This window comes from Athene cunicularia, assembly GCF_003259725.1.
Source record: "Athene cunicularia isolate RWA chromosome 1 unlocalized genomic scaffold, athCun1 chr1_part2, whole genome shotgun sequence".
NCBI lineage: Eukaryota > Metazoa > Chordata > Aves > Strigiformes > Strigidae > Athene > Athene cunicularia.
In genome coordinates this window covers 17,147,311-17,163,628 of record NW_020799092.1, presented here as the reverse complement: position 1 = coordinate 17,163,628, position 16,318 = coordinate 17,147,311, and the positions used below count along the sequence as shown (strand labels likewise).

At 45.2% G+C, this 16,318-nt stretch overlaps 1 protein-coding gene across 7 annotated transcripts; it reads right to left on the bottom strand.

Annotated features, from left to right (window-relative positions):
* Window positions 1-2,506: 2,506 nt before the first annotated feature.
* On the bottom strand, window positions 2,507-14,076 carry LOC113475887 (poly [ADP-ribose] polymerase 12-like). Of its 7 annotated transcripts, XM_026841018.1 has the most exons (10): window positions 12,540-14,076; window positions 10,869-10,911; window positions 10,455-10,555; window positions 9,333-9,468; window positions 8,735-8,855; window positions 7,633-7,723; window positions 6,327-6,402; window positions 5,205-5,335; window positions 3,255-3,406; window positions 2,507-2,830 (listed from the first exon to the last, which is right to left on the bottom strand). In XM_026841018.1, exons 4-10 carry the CDS (start codon window positions 9,390-9,392, stop codon window positions 2,550-2,552), a joined length of 912 nt encoding a protein of 303 aa, XP_026696819.1. In that variant the 5' UTR covers window positions 9,393-9,468; window positions 10,455-10,555; window positions 10,869-10,911; window positions 12,540-14,076; the 3' UTR covers window positions 2,507-2,549. The 7 variants fall into 7 exon arrangements, with proteins under 7 accessions (XP_026696819.1, XP_026696814.1, XP_026696815.1 ...); XM_026841013.1 differs by having other exon boundaries at window positions 10,869-14,076; XM_026841014.1 differs by lacking the exon at window positions 10,455-10,555 and having other exon boundaries at window positions 12,193-14,076.
* Window positions 14,077-16,318: the final 2,242 nt, after the last annotated feature.

Below are 16,318 nucleotides of genomic sequence, written 5' to 3'. Positions count from 1 at the left end.
TCCATCTGATTGTCCCCACCCCAGAGCAGTCACCAGCAGTGGCATGGGGAAAACAGCAGCAACACACACCTGGAGGTGGGACGGCTCCTTCTGACAGCGACACAGAGTGAGAGTTGCAGAGAGTGACCCTGAAATAGCATGGGTTCCTCAAGGAGCACTTCCCCTTCAGATCTGGTACTCCAACACAAAGCTAACAGCAGCTACAGCTCGGCAGTCCCACACCACAGCACATGGTTACAGCTGAGAACACCAGACTGCTGCCTGACCTTCTCATATGATATCTGGCACCCAATTGCTAGAGGCTGTGGGAACTCTCCCTACAGTCATAAATAGTTTTGACTTACTGGAAAAATCTTCTTTTCTTCCAAACTCTGCGTGTTTGCACCTGTCCTCTCCTCTCTGCCTGGTTTCCTCTTTTTCAGATCAACCCCTTTTTCGATGACTGGCCTGCCCCTCAAGCAGGCTCTCCCTTAACTTCTCCTGCCCCCAAGGAGGTTGGCAAAACCCCAAAGCCCACCTCGCTTGACACAGCCTTTGCCCAAATGATGGATGGTTTCTTCTGTCATGGCAGAGAGGAAAGAGGGAAGATGGCATGTACAAGGGCATCATTCCACACAGCATTTCCTCTAACAGAAAAACTCTTCCCAAACCCACCATCTCCCAGCCCCTGTCTTCTGTCCAAAGGCTGCACACACAACCACACCAAAAGCTGATGAAGTCATGGAGCAAATTTATGCATGTTACAAGGACCAAGGTAGGGTAACAGCTGGAAATGGTGAAATGGTCATTATTCAGTGCCTTACCATCCTCACGGACCTGCAGCTCGGAGACATCAAGAGGAGGATGATTGCAGGGTGATGCTGCCCATGGGTGCCACAGCCAGGCAGCAAGTCTGTAAACCAAAAAAGATCTCTATAACATCCCACTTATTTATAAAATTAACAGTTTAAATCAGACTTCCTGTTATCGTTTGTACAAATAACGTTCAGATTCATGTTTCTGCAAAGCACAGGATGCAGATCTATGACAACTGCCAAATCCTAGGCCAACACTCTCCAAAATCACTGCAGTTTTCCAAAGCAGTGGTACTGACAGCACAAGAAAGCAATTAACTGTTGTACACCACTTTCCTTACTGAGAAAGGTGTGTGGCTGCCATTTGCTTTGCTTTTTTTTAAAATTAAAAAATATCATATATGCAGGAAAAAGTCCATTTAAGTGACTTTCACTTTTACTTCCCAAGTGCATGGAAAGCTCTCTGCTCACTTGTGGCTGACAAGATTATGTCACTAATTTGCAAAAGAACAAGCTTTAGGCTCCTGCAAAAGAAGTGGGATATGAAAGTGCACTAAATATGTCAGCTCCGGGACTCATTCTGGTCACCTGCCTTTCTGACGTTTTCTAAGGGCAGACTGTGGCCTGAAGATAGCAGGCTTTAGGAAAGCTGATGAGATCCTACACACATCCCTACTTTTGGTTCCTCCCACTCACAGCATGCACAACTGAACCACTTGTGACTCCTTTGCTGAATTACAACAGTTTATAAAGCAGGACTGTTTTAAAATAAACCATTAACTTTTGTTTCCATGCTATCAGTCCTCCCAAATGTTATTCCACCATCCACCAACTTTCAAGCATCTAAGCTTTCCTCCATCCATCTCAGTGGGAGCACACACCACTGGGGCACTTCTCAATCGCCCGGAGAAGTGCCAGGCAGCAGAAGGGCAATTCAAAATACCAACTTCAGTCTGAAGGGTGGGAAGTGGGGTGGCTGTGCCAGCAGCCACCCCTCACAAAGCTCCTTTGCCTCACCAGTCACTGCTGCTGCCACTTGCCGTTATTCAGCTCACCACAGACTTCCTCACTGTTAGTACCATGGCACAGTGGGATCTAACTTCAGCAGCTGTAATATGGCTGCTTCTCTTGAACTAAACCCAGCAGGGACAGAGCAAGGGCAGGGTGTCACAGGGGCCAGCAGACTTGATATAGAAGAACAAGGTGAGAAGAGCAGTCAGCAATGTGACCAGGAAACAAAGCAAAGTTCATTGCCAGAATTAATTACAAAGCCTCCAGGATGAAGGAGCTTCCTGCCATTTACTGGAAAGAGAGACTGTATTTCCTCCGTTGTGCACTATGATGTAGGTACTTTCACTTTTCCTCCTTCCACATTCCTTACCCAGTCTCCCTTTGGCACATCAGCACCATCACAGGCAGGAATTGTCCCTAAGCGACTGTATCAGTGGATCAAGTTAATTGTATGCTCAGAGGTGCCCCTTTCAGCAGCAGTAGGTGTCACTGCATCAGGCAGTACATCAGGCTCTACAAAAGGCAGGTACATCCCCATCCTGGGCTAGAGATAAGGTAGACATTAAAGTTTAGCACTTTCTGCTGGCAAAAGAATAGCCCCTACCAAAAATCTTCAGGGGACTGATATTTTTTCACTGCATTACAAAATGTTCTAAAGCTACTACTAAAATTGATCAAATATTTAAAAATATGTACTAAAGTGTAATTTATTCAGTGTAAATTCAAAGGACATTCCATCATTCATTATAGGATTATACACTGGGACTCGCTGCTGTACTCCACAATATAGGCAGGGTAAATCTGGTGCTTCTCAAAGATGACAAAGATGGAAGGATCTATCGGGTCATCCACACAGCTGTCATAAAGTCTGTTTGAATTGCTGGTTCTGGCTGGAGGGCGAAGGTATTCAGGGTTTCCCTGAACAAAGTCTCCAACAAGAACGTGAGCTACAAACATGCTGTAGCGACCATCAAGAGAGGAACAGTAGTCATGAGAATAGCTGGCGTCTCTGGCAAAGTAGCTTCCTAGGGACCAGAAAAAGCCACAGGTCAGACAAAAAGTCAGCTGAGGAACAAACAGCTGCCATCAACACTTTGGCAGCTAGCGATCAACAACCCCCAATAGCTCTACATGCATCCTCGCCAGGTGTTTTCTATCTGCTTATTTTAAAGCATCACAGACTCTCGCCACATTTCACCATCAATCTCGCAGTCCCACCTGTCCAAGAGCTTTGAAGGTACCTGAAGGAAAGAGGGGAGTTTTTAGCCCCCCCTGAAATGGGATTGCTGTGGATGCTGCCTGCAGCCATGCAGATGCACACAGATGAAAGAGTCCTAATGGCTGGAGTGCAGGACTCAGGGACAGCCACCTCTCACCCACCCATCAGCCTGGTTGGGGTCTGCAGCCCACGCTGCTATAGCCCCTGAACCCACACTTCTGCACTTGTACCTTTTCCATACAGTGACCCATGAGTCCCACAGATCCTCCAGTCAAAGTTCTGCTCACAGATGGCAGACATGTGGGACAGACTCGTCCCATGGAACAGGAGCCGCTCATCCACGCATTTTGATTTATTGAGCTTCTTCATTTGCTCTTTTTGCCTAGGGACAAAAAACCAACAAAAAACAAAAATCCAAACAAACAAACAAGAGAAAAAAAAAACAGCAAAAAGAATTACATGTTACCCTGGTTCAGGCAAGGACAATTTCCCAACTCCTACTTTTGGGTCATGGAGGAACAGTGACACAAACCACTCTCAGTGGGGTTACTGCCTTCTTTGCACTTTTGTTGGTACCCTGCCGCACATCTGGCTCCTTCCAGCAAAACAAAAAGTTCTCAGCATCGCTATGGACTGTGTCACCCACAACTTCATACCACATGAGAGGGTAAAGAGACAAACATCTCTTGGCGGAATTGGTCAGTTCCCAGGTTATATAAATCCTGAATGCGTAAATATGATTATAAAACTGAGCTGTATGAATCCACAGTGAAGACTGTGTAATGTCTACCCCTACCTTTTTTTTTTTTTTTTTTTTTTTAAAGGAAGAGACTAAAACAAAAAGAATAAATTTGAGATACCACAGCTCAGTCATGGTGAAGGAAAATAACTTTCTTTTTGAATAAAATTAGCAAGAACCCCACACACAACCTGTTAGCCTATGTGATAAAAGACTCATTTCCACACACACAAAAGAGCACAGAGACAACCTCAATAACTTGATCACTGAAAGGAGACCCAGACCCGGCCCCTCTCAGGGTTACCCCAGGGGAGCCTCAGCCCCAGGGATGAGGTGTACACCCAGTACCACGGTGATGGAAAGAGTCCAGAGCAGTTCACAGACAGAAGGAAGGTAGAGCCTACGAGAGTATGGGACTTGTTATGGGACAGAAGGGAAGAGCATTTGGGGATGGCACAGGATTTATAATGAGGTGTTAAACAGAGGAACTGTAGATGGGAGAAGGGAGGGATCAGAATGATCTGAGGAGGAACAAACATAGGAAAATAGATGGATAAGGGGGTAAAAGAGGCAACTGTCCAGTCAGTAGGCTTATATGGCCATGGCCTGTGCCTGATCAATGCAGTCTGCCCTGTCTTGTCATTAAACTCCAATTCTAACTCTTACCTGGGTGATGCACTCTACAGTCCGTGTGCATGCACATGTACAGGCATTGGGGTGCAGCAACTGGAGTAGGACCTTGGGTCACAAGAGCCACATGTCCACAGCACTAGCAACTGTAGCAAGCGAGGGTGCATGTGGCAGCGTGTGATCACTAGCCAGTATAAGGCTGAACAGCCAGTGAGGAGGGTAGCTGGCCTGGGAGCCCGGTTTCAGAACAGTCATCAGTCTGGGCCAGGTGCTGGAGAGACCAGGAGGTCTGAGCTTGCTTCTCAGAGTGACCAGGAGGTCAGGTCAACCGCTGAAGACATCATGAAGTCCCTAGAGACCCATTTGCATGTGTCTGTGTCTATGCAGAACATAACTGGAGACGAGAGAATCGAGAAGCCAGCACATGGGTAATCTGAGTGTCTAAGACCAGCTCCTACAGGGACCCATACATGTACATATGTTCCACTAAGAGGCTTTCATCCCAAACAGCCAGAGGAAGGGAACAGAATGAGGCTGATGGTGCTGTTTGTGACTGCATGAATGATGTGATGTCTGTGTTGGATTTTGTGGCCAGCTGTGTGCTTATTTATACGTTTTGTGTGTGTGTACCTACTGGGAACATGTGCTGAACCTCACTACCAGTGGGACCCAGGCACACAGATATGTGTCAGTCTCACCTCTGCTGGGCTGCTGGATTTGGCAACCCCTAGTGCAGACTGTAGAGGACAAAAGATCAGGAAATATCAGTCTTTTGCTACCATAAGGATAATGAAATAAAATAGACACAAACCACTGAAAAACTTGCCAAAGTGTTGGGTTCTGGATTCTCTGGATTTGGTGGATGAAGTAATCTTTCATCGTCTTCCCAAACAGCATCTTAATTTTTTGATATTCCTGGGAACTGTAGCTGATCTGTACCAACTGAAAATTTTAAAAATATCAAAAATAAGGTATTACTGACAGTAACAACTCCCAGTCCTGCCAAAGGACTCATCAACCCCCTCACATTAGAGGAAAATCCCTGCCATTAAAATCACAGGCTTCTCCCGTCTTTCCAGTAAACTATTCTCTCCCCATCTTCACCCTCACTCCCCATGTGGAAGCTGACTGAGGAAAATTAATGTAATCCCACACAAGATTCCTTCCATGGACACAGCTTCACATCTAGATTATTTCTACTTCAGAGTAACCAAAAGCTAAAATGCACAGCAGTATTCGGGCTGGACAAGAGTGAATGGACAAGAGGTAATGGCCTCAAATTGCGCCAGGGAAGGTTTAGACTAGATATTAGGAAGCATTTCTTTACAGAACGGGTCATTAGGCGTTGGAATGGGCTGCCCAGGGCAGTGATGGAGTCCGCGTCCCTGGAGGTGTTCAAGAGTAGGGTCGACATAGCACTGAGGGATATGGTGTATTTGGGAACTGTTAGTGTTAGGTTAATGGTTGGACTGGATGATCTTCAAGGTCTTTTCCAACCTAAACGATTCCGTGATTCTATGAATATCAATTTCACCTTAATTTGATGCTCCAGCTCCTTCCGCACAGGGCTAAGCCCTGGCTTTATCATGGCAATTAACATTTGCCTTAAATGGATGGAGGAAACACAAGACCCCCTCTTACTATGCAATTCATACAGTTTATCAGAGGATCAGGTGCCTTGGGAGAGTGCAAAGGACATGTCAGAGCAGTAACAGCTAAAAGGGCATTTCTTATCCTGTGTGTAGGGGGTCTCAGAGAACCTCCCAAGAGACACAGGTCTATTTTGAATGTGAAGTCAGTGTTGTTTCACCTCATAGTTGCCTATTTTATAAGACATGTTTGAAAGCTGAAAATAACTGCCTACGGTCATCTTCTCAGAAAAAAATAGTACATGACAGTTCACCCTACCTATTGGGGAGCTGGAAAGACCTACCTTGAACCCGATATCAGGCAGTGCAGATTTGTCCCATTGTGGAGGACAGACAAAACTTGACAGTGTCATGTTTTGCCTGCAGAAAAGAAAAAAGGAGCAAGTCAGTCCGTGATACTCCTAACGAAATCCCCCTTCCAGACAATCCAGCCACTGACTTTGGGTATACTTTTGGGTATATCCCTGGATTTTTATATTTGTTTTACTTTCTGCATTATCCTATTCTCCAGTTGAGATTTCCACACACATCCTAGTGCATCCTAATGCATCTTCTGGCAAGTCATGACACTGGTAGGAGAGCTTCAAATGAGAAGTAACATGCTCCTAGCTTGGTGGTTTGTACAACCACTCCAGCTAGCTCTCCACGTGTGCTGCTTGAACCTCTAGGAAACTGGAGCATGAGCCTCTCCCTCCATGTGGCTACTCATCTCTAATTTGCTGGCCTGATGAGTGGCCTGCCCCTACCTGTCCCTGGGACCAAGCCTCTCAGGAGGCTGTGGGTAGACTGCTGTGCCCTGCGGGAGCTACTGCACTAGTCAGTGCTCAACAACTTCCAGCACTAACCCCTCCTGGCATGCATGTTTTAACCCAGCCAATAGGAATATTAGCATCCATTCAGGGACTGCAGTTTGTTTTGTTTTTTAATCAACCCAGTTGAACCAACCCTTAAATTGAACCCTTAGCTTCAAATGCACTGTCTGCTGGTGAGTTTCTGAACGAAAGGCAGGTCTTTTTAAAATAAAGCAGTAGCACAACTAATTTTTACATCAGACATGCTCAAATTCTGTCAAGCTGAAGTTCCTTTAAAAAAGCCATCAGATAGGGTATCCCAAATAAGTGCATCCAGTTCACTTCATTTAGAGGGATTTACTTCTGTGTTTTATTTTGTCCTAAGCTTTCCAGGGGATGGCATCTATCTGCTCTACAGTTCTTGGGACTGACAGTCCCTTACTCCTACTCCATGCACAGTTTATTTAGTATTGTTGGGGCATAAATCAAGGAATAAAAATTCCAAGCACAGTTTTGTCAGCCCTATGTGGCCTTGCCCTCACTGAGAGAACAAATCTACTCTAGGGGTCTCTCTCAGCTGCCAGAGTCTGCCACCAAACATCCCTCCAGCACGCTTCACAGAAGTGTTGCATAATTTACAAATACTGTCACTGCAAAATTTACCATTAAACCAGTCAGCAAAAGGTATCTAAAAATGAATTCCAGAAGTCTAAAATTGAATTCTAGAAAGGTAGGAGGAACTTCTTAGCAGAAAGGTGCTGTCATCTAGAGACATTATCAAATAACAAATGTGTATTACCTTCTGTTTTGTTGATCTTCAATGGACAGAAATTTTGGCCATCGGGTAACTCTTCTTTCAGTTTTATAGATCACATTTGTTTGGATCATGTCTTAAAAAAACCACAATGACTCAGTAACTCACATTCTTATGTGTTTAGAAAAAACGAAATGGACGTAGCCCTGAATACCGCATTGTGGTGCTCTCTACCACCCCCACCCCACTACATACTTTGAAACCATTCCCACTTGTGCCGTTTCTCCTCAGAGATCAGCAAGGTCAACAACCTGCTAGCACAGGCTGTGAAGCTCAAAGGCAACCCAACCACCAACAGCACCTGCACATGCATTCACATTCAGGCTGTCAGCCAGAGAAAACCACATCTGATGTCAGGCCTGTAGCAGGGAAGAGTTTTCAGTATGATGGAGGCTATAAATCTAGCTTTCCTGGCAGTGCAGGATTGTTACGTGGTGCTAAGAGGGAAGTCTGCCCTCTCTTCTTGGTCCTGTAACAATATCACAGAGCACATGCTGTGTGACATGGCTAATTATCCATTGTTTCATCCTTTAAACACCACTCTCTTTATTCATGCCAGGAAACAGATTTAAAGTTTGGAAAGCCAATGGAAATTTTAAGATGGGTAAATAAATTAGAAACAGAAAAGCATTTCTTAATTTCCCATTTCTCTCTGTGTGCAGTCAGTCCTAAATTTTCCTTTGCTGCACTGTGTGCTTTCTCTTCCCATAACTAGCTTGCAAGATGTCTCTCATGGGGTCACTTCTTCAACATTTGACTTTTCAGTGCTTCTTTTTTTCCTTTCTCATTTCTCCTCTTTAGCTGTATAAACCCAAATACATAAGCCAGACACCACGAAGTTTACTCTCAGCTCTTCTTCTAAATATACAGTATTGTCAGAGATGCTTTTCTGACTGTAGATGCACAAGTTTAGAAGCTGGAGCAGGGCACCTCAAAACTGCAGAGAAATGTGCAAACTGCTCAAGCTCTGTTTGAAGAAAAAGACTGTTCAAAGAAACCTTGACACAGGGTAAAAACTCTGCATGAAGGAGGCTACATTAAAGCCAGCTACACTGTGTAATGAACTTAAAACAAAGAGATACTTCACCTTTAAAGTTTAACTTATACTTCTGAGAACCAGCTCTGAATAACACACTGCCTTTCTCGTCAGCTAGAAATTCTTTCTCCAGATCTGCAGATGACATCGTGGCAGGGCAGTGATCCGGATGCTATAGAGAGAGCAGGGAAATTATACCTGTTAGAAACCCATCTTTGGTCTAGGTGACACTGTGGGGAAATACCAGTGTTTCCCCAGGCCCCTGTCATGGGATGCCATTTTGAACTACGTCTCTAAGGCTTCAGGCGTTTTATTCTTCAGCAATGGAGGGGTGCCCCACAGAGAATAACTGCTTTTAACAACAGCAACAAAGCAGCCTTCAGCCTGGGTGGTCAGCTTCAGCCAAAAGATGTCCATCATCTCTGGACAATGTACCTGCTTTCAAAGCCAGTCCTTTGAAAGCTTTCACAGAGTAGCAGTACTGCATTGAGGAACAATTAATAAGACAAACCCACCAGGGCATCAGAGTAGAGCTGCAAGGGCACGCAGAGGCGAGCGAAACACACCAGCTGCAGGACAGTGTGCCCTAAACAGCTCTCTGAAGAAACCTTAACAAGAGCTTTTAGCATCAACAGCGGACAGATCTCACCTCTTCCCCATACTCAATCCACTGCCCAGAATCATCGAGCCAGTACCAGGCATACTCCATTTTGGGAGCGGACAGATGAGTCGGAAGACACCACCGGCACAGAAGAGCTGACCGATGGCTGGCTGCTTGCTTGGCCCTAACATCAGAAAAGAAATCCAGATTAAAGCATGTTTTTTTTCCAAAGTTACCAAACTATGTGATACACTTGCTCTGGTCAGAAGACTAACCAATTCTCAGAAAAGGAGATCCCTCCAGCTGGGAAGTGCAGGTTTGGCCCAAAACAGAGGAACTGATGTTTGTACATACATGGGTCATGGTAAGCCTCACAGAAATGACCCTGACCTCTATGGCTCAGACCTGGCTTACTGTGTTTCTCTGAAATATATAATTCTAAAATACACATTGTAAGGAAATACAACTTGACACAATAAACTCAGCTTGTTATGTGAAGGCCAGTGGTGCCACAGCTAACAGGAGTAAGACTTGGCTTCTAGGCAGTATGTGATCAACTGCAGAAGTCAAACTGCCTTCAGAAGGCACTGATAGCACCACCCCTCCTTCAGCATTCAGGAGAGCAAAGCTGCGGCTCACAGGTACTGTACTGGGTGCAGGTGTCCAGGTGCTGGCAGTGGGGGGCTGCAGAGGTCACCTCTGTGAGAAGAGACCAGGGCATGCTCCATGCTGGACACAGCCAGCTCAACAGTCCCACTGCAGGACACAGCTGAGCCCATCAGCCAAGCTGGTGGCACCTCTGAGACAGCTGCCCACCAGTGAGAAGTGAGGAAAATTGCAAGTGAAGCAGCCCTGCAGACACACGTGTCCATGAAGGAGGGGAGGATGTGCTCCAGGAACTAGAGCAGAGATTCCCTTGCAGCTCATAAGGACCATAGTGAAGCAGACTGTGCCCCTGCAATCTCTGGAAGACCATGGTGAGGCAGATGTCCATACTAGAGCCTCTGGAGCACCCAGTGCTGCAGGACATGGACATGCCCTGAAGGAAGCTGTGATCCAGAGAGAGGAGCCAATGCCAGACCAGGCTTGTCCTGAAGAACTGCAGACCATGGAAGGAGACACACTGGAGCGTGGGAATTTTTTCAGGATGATGGAATGGCAGAGGGCAACACTTAAGGACTGAGGTCAATGCCCACTCTCCATCCCCCCCCTGCATCACTTGGCAAGTGGGGGTAGGTAGAAGAGTCAGGAAGGAAGGAGTGAAGTTGAGCCTGGGAAGAAGGGGGAAAGGGGGGGGGGGGAAGGTGTTCTAATTTTGGGGTTTGTTTCTCACCATCCAAACTTATTTTAATTGGCAATAAATTAACTTCCCCCAAGTCAAGTCTGTTTTGCCCATGACAGTAATTGGTGAGTGATCTCCCTGTCTTTACCTCAATCCATGAACTTTTCCACCTTATTTTCTTCCACTGTCCGGGTGAAAAGGGGGAGTGAGAATGCTAGGTGGGTGTATGGCAGCCAGCCAAAGTCAAATTCCTTAGAGGGGGGAAAAAAATAAAAATAAAAAAGGCTAAAAAAATCACTTACCAGTGAAGTCTCTGCTCTGTGCTCTATCCTGGAGACACAGCACCTACAAAGAGAACAATCTGAAACAGGTAGGCGCCAATAATTCAAAATCAGAGGATTTTACTTTGCTTGCCGCTGTGTTTCAAGCTCCTTTGCTTGTCCCAGTTTTGGGCTCAGCCAACATTTTTCTATGCATCTTATCACTTCGTTGTTTCTATAACATTACCCTCCTGTGGAGCACATACCCACAGACGAGACCTGCCCACCTGCCTGCTGTGGAGTTTGAAAGGGTCTGTGGCTGAACTACTCAGAGCTGCCTGAAGAACTTGAACACAGTATTTGAACAGAAACTGGAAATGATCATTTATCCAGCTCTGGCGCATTCCATACTTTGGCAGGGATCACCGGTATTCAGAGCAGGCTAATCAGGTGAAATCATTATAGGAGGAACTCCCTTATAGAGCTGGTTACAGTTCAAAGGTCCACAAAGAAAGGCTTGGCAGCCCCAAGACTGCCAGAACAAAGAGCAAGGAAACACCCGAGTCTCCTTCTCAGCCTTCGCTTGTTCCACTGCTGTCTTCGGACCACAGCTGCACTTTGTATGCAGTACACCAGCCAAACCTGTTCCTAGAAAAATTCTCCCAATTCATTTTCTCTCAAACGCCATTGCAGGAGATTCATGAGACCCAGCACTCCTGAGAGCTTTTTTTGGTTGTGGCTGTCCCTTTTCTCCCCTCTGCACAGCAGTGTGCTGCTGTTGCTGCTGCTGTGGCAGAAGAATTTGAAGTTTGTGAATTTGAAGTGTGGGATTTAAGGGGTAGATGGAAAACAGAAAGGAAAGCAAGAGAGTTGGGTGGGTTGGTGTTTCCAGGCAGCTTTTCTTCATTGCTCTCACCATCCCACTTCCCTCTCGCCCCGCTCTATAGATGAATGCTAATCCCTGACAAGACCCAGGGTCCCCAGTCTGCCCTAACCCCATCAGTTTTCCAAAATGTCTGGCTGTGCCCTACTTTCACTTTCACTTGCCAGTGTTTCTGCTCCTTGCAGGGATTTTCCACTCACCAGCTAACCCCAACAAGAAAGAAACATGTGAAACACTTAATAAAGCAGACCAGTGAAATATTTCACTGGCAAGACAGGCAGTGTCCTCCACCTTTTGCTGAAGATTTTGCGTCTTGTGCAGCTGTGAGATACCCTGTAAATTGCTTTTTATATCTCCACAGGAATAGCTTTATACAGAGATGATTTTATATGTAAAAAGCAACCTCATGCCACCCTTTTTCTTACACGCTTCTCCCTCATGTGGAAGAAAGGATGAATTAGTGAAGATATAAACACAGCTTACTGTATGAGTAACAGCAAGCAGGTATCCTTCCAGCAGGCCCTACAGCCAAGCCCACAAACCATTAAATCACCAACTTCCTCCCTCCCAGCTCAGCATTACCCTGGAAAAGTTGTTAGAGCCCGGCACACTCTGTCTCCCCAGCTCCCCTACTCACAGTCCTGCTGTCGGGCTGCCAGCTGCCAACCCCGGGAGCTGAGGGCATCAGCCACGTGCCTGCCAGTCAGACAAGCCCTCTGAACCCTTGCTCCGCATGAGAAAGGTCTCCCAGGAGCAGTAAAACCTTCAGAGATAAAATTCGACTGGCCTGTTTGTGCTTCTTTGAGCCTGTTTGAGCTGCACGTTTGTACCCTGCTGTCTCTCTCGGAGTCTCTCTCTGTGGGAAGTCATGGATGCCTCTCTGCTGGCCACTGCCCCATAGGAAACAGAACAGAGTAGCATTTCCTTCTGGTTACTGCGCCACACACACGCGCATCTGCCAGGCATGAGCAGACCGGCCAGGCACAGCTGTAGTTTTTGGCAGATGCATCAATAAAATCAACATTCCTACAAACCAGCGTAGTTTATCCCTACTGCTTGGTTCCTGTTATTTCTCACCAGCACTTACCTTGAACTGATTCCTCCCATCCATATTCAGGACCTTATTCTTTCAAGATTTCTGTTGGGAGCAGCTTCTGCTGAACATCATTCTTTGAAAGCCAAAAGCTGGCATTGCCTTGCAAAGCAAACCCCAAATCTCAATGCAGAAAGCGGGTGCATCTCAAACATGCTGTCCATGTTGGTTAACACACTGGGTGGGGTGGGGGGGTGCAGCACACAGCACTGCCCAGAGTGACCCAAACTAGTGCAGAGCAAGCACAGAGCCCTGGGAAGCAGGCTCAGTCAGCCCCCACAGAGCTCTGCACTGTCCTGACTGTTTGTGTTCCTTTACCTTGAAGCCTGAGCTCCGCTCTGTTCTTCCCCATGGAAATCAGAGAAGGGTTTGAAGCTTTCCAGTCTGACCTCCAGCCTTTAGGTCTAAAAGGCTGACAGCATTTCCCAGCAGAGCTCTGAAGCATAAAGCATAACAACAGGTCAAGTAGTACTAACTACATAAACTTATTCAGATGCAAACTTTTGTTTTGTTGCACAAATTATGTTCAGTTGAATTGCCCAGAACATTTTTATTTCCTGATGATCCAGTCAGACCAGATCAGTAGCAGCTGAAACACATAAACCTCTGTTTTAGTCTCTGGAAAGGCTGCACTCTCAGGGCGTTTTATAGACATTGTATTAAAAAAACCCCAAACCTACAAACACAAAACCACCACAAATGTGATTATGAAGTTGAACTTTGTTTATTCCCCATCTGGCCGTTCTTGACTGGCTTTTGACCTCCCATATAGTCATCTGGCTTTCACCTCCACAATTGCACAACTTCTGCGCTTCCCTTTGACTGATGAGATCTATAGGATCAGATCCCACAGGTTCATTTTTGTATATGTGAATCCTCTAGTAAAATACTCTTCTGAACTGAAGCCAAGAGCTTCAGTAGGCATGAGATATCAGCTCTAGGAAAAACATTCTGGCTTGGTAGAAAATATTTATATAGCTTTGCTGGGAGCAGCATACCATCCTCTCTAAACAACTCACCACAAACTGTAAACTGCTATCTTCTGAACATCATACATTTTATTTTTATCACTTTTAATTGCAATGTCATCCATAGACCTGTTGAACCTCTGATTTCTAACTGTCAGTGTAACAGTGGTACTATATCTGTCTGCATTTCCAGTATCTGACAGGTCTTGGAGCAGTCATCCTATATATAGCCCTGCAAGATCATTTTCCTGCACAGTCAGCAGAAGCACCCAAGTATGGTTTCCCTGCACTTGTCAAATGATTTATCATGTTGTGCAAGGTTTAATTCTTGCCGGGATGAGAGAGCACGTTGCCGTTGCCCCTCCCTCACCTGCGCTGATTGGGCTGGAAGTTAGACACAGACCCTGGCTAAAATAACAAGAAATTTAATACAACAGAGTGATAGAACAATCTGAACAACAACAGTATCAATGGTAACAACAATAAACAGCAATAACAGTGAACAAGACAAAAGATATACAGAGAAGTACTGCTAAATGGTCAGGGAACAAGCCCACCGCGTGTGTCACAACCCCCAAAACCAGAAGCGAAAGTAAAAAGGCTTCACCCCTGGACCTGATGTCAGCATGGTATGAATAACCCGGCTGGAGATCCCTTCCCCCTCTCTCTCTGCTGGGGAAAACTTTATCCTGGCTGAACCAGGACACATGTATAAAGAAACCTTGGTCCAGCAGGTAGGACTATTTATTTTCCCCCCAGGAATTTCAATTCTTGTTCCCTTTTTCTCTTCAGAGGAAATGGACAAAAAAAAAAAAAAAAAAAAAAAAAAAAAAAAAAAGTGATGTTTCACCCTTTCTGTGTGTCTACCTGCAGACACACAGCAGCTCTGTTGCAATTTCAGACCGCCCCAAGATTTGATGGATGAGTACTGATGGTGCAGCATGGGCACACTGCACTCACAGGAGTCCTGCACCACAGGACCAGGCTGGCAGTGTCTCATGCTTCTACCTCAAGACGTGTAAAATCCCCCAAACCAGTACCTAACGGGGTGGATCCAGGCTGCGATGGGGTGATGGGGCTCACCTGGTTCTGCAAGGTCTTCTGCAGGTTGGTTCCCCAGCCACCCACACTGGGGCCTGGCTGCAGGGCGCTGTGGAAAGGTGCACCAGGGAGTTCAGCTTCAGCAAAGCTGCAAGGGTGGGGACCAACCCATGTCTGGGAGCCTGGAAACATTTCCAGATCTCACCTGAAACCACCACACTCCCATTTAAAGCCAGTACCTTCTCCTATAGGTTGTGATGGTTTTCCCAGTAAGACTGGATTTTCTGTTGGACTATGTTTAGCAGCTTGTAAATTAAACTGTGGGAGGGGAGAAACGAGACCTGCAACCATGCTGCTACTATCCCAGCTTAATTTGGCGCAGGGACAGGAAACAGTCATAACAAGAATAATAATTCTCAATTGCCTTGGAAAAAAAAAAAAACCACCTTATTTATTTCCAAATCTTGATGGTGAATTTTACAAGTTTTGGTAGATTACACTGGGTTTGTAAATGATACTTTGCTTTTAGTCTAAGTACATAAATGCTTGATACAAAAGATTTAAAATGCTCCACATTCTGCTATTCCTCACTTTAGTGGCCATTAGAGGAGTCTCAGCATGCTATTTCCCATCTTTTAGGAAAAAAAATAAGAATTAAGGGATTTGAAATAGCTAATCGCTGTTTTATCTGGACATAACATTGCCACATTAATAATGTTAACCAATTTAATAACAGAAACCATTTTCATTTCAATAGTTCAGATGAGCAGTTACGTATCAAATCAGTAAGTCATTTGCCTGCAGATTTAAAGTTAAAGCTCTGACATGAAGTGTTTCATGTCTTCCTACAGCACCAGAAAATGCACTTATTTGGGAATCTGCCCAAGTCTCATCAGTGGCCTTGTCTAACTAAAGAAATTGTTTTTCACTGGAGTTGAGCCAAAACCTGAATTTTCAACTTCACTGGTAGTGCCAGGTGAGGAGCAGGACTGGAAGGCTGGGAGAGGGATCAGAATCTACTTTGTCATACTCTTGTTGATATTTAGCTGATTTTTTTTATTGTGTTTGTACATTTTGAAATGTAATTTCAGAAAAATAAAATTCAAAATTTAAATATTCTTTAAAAGCAAAATAAACTTATTCTGCTAATACAACCATCAAATCAGAACATTCTGACCTTACTTTGTTAATATTTGAATTTCCAAGGGTTTTCAAACATCTTCTCATTAGTCTGAATTGGCACTTTCTGATGAACAAAGTTTTATTCCCCTGCCGCCTCCTTTCCTTATTTCTAGTTTGCTTTCCCCACCCATTTCCCTTCAATATTGCTTGTCCACAGCATGGCTACTACAACACTTCAGTTTGAAACCTGCATTTTGCTTCTATGAACTGGACTCTTAAGTTCTGCAACATGCTCCCTTCTTCTATTTGCCAAGTTAGGAAACTAAAAGTGGGGGGTGGGTGTGCGTGTATATATATATATATATATATATATATATATACATAC

What these genes read in the sequence shown, in the direction of transcription:
- LOC113475887 (XM_026841013.1), bottom strand. Translation starts at nt 9,392, where the DNA reads ATGGAGTATGCCTGGTACTGGCTCGATGATTCTGGGCAGTGGATTGAG. An exon ending in GGATTGAGTATGGGGAAGAG is followed by an intron (nt 8,856 to 9,332) that starts GTGAGATCTGTC and finishes CTCTCTCTATAG; the next exon opens with CATCCGGATCACTGCCCTGC. An exon ending in TGGGTCACTGTATGGAAAAG is followed by an intron (nt 2,831 to 3,254) that starts GTACAAGTGCAG and finishes TCTGGTCCCTAG; the next exon opens with GAAGCTACTTTGCCAGAGAC.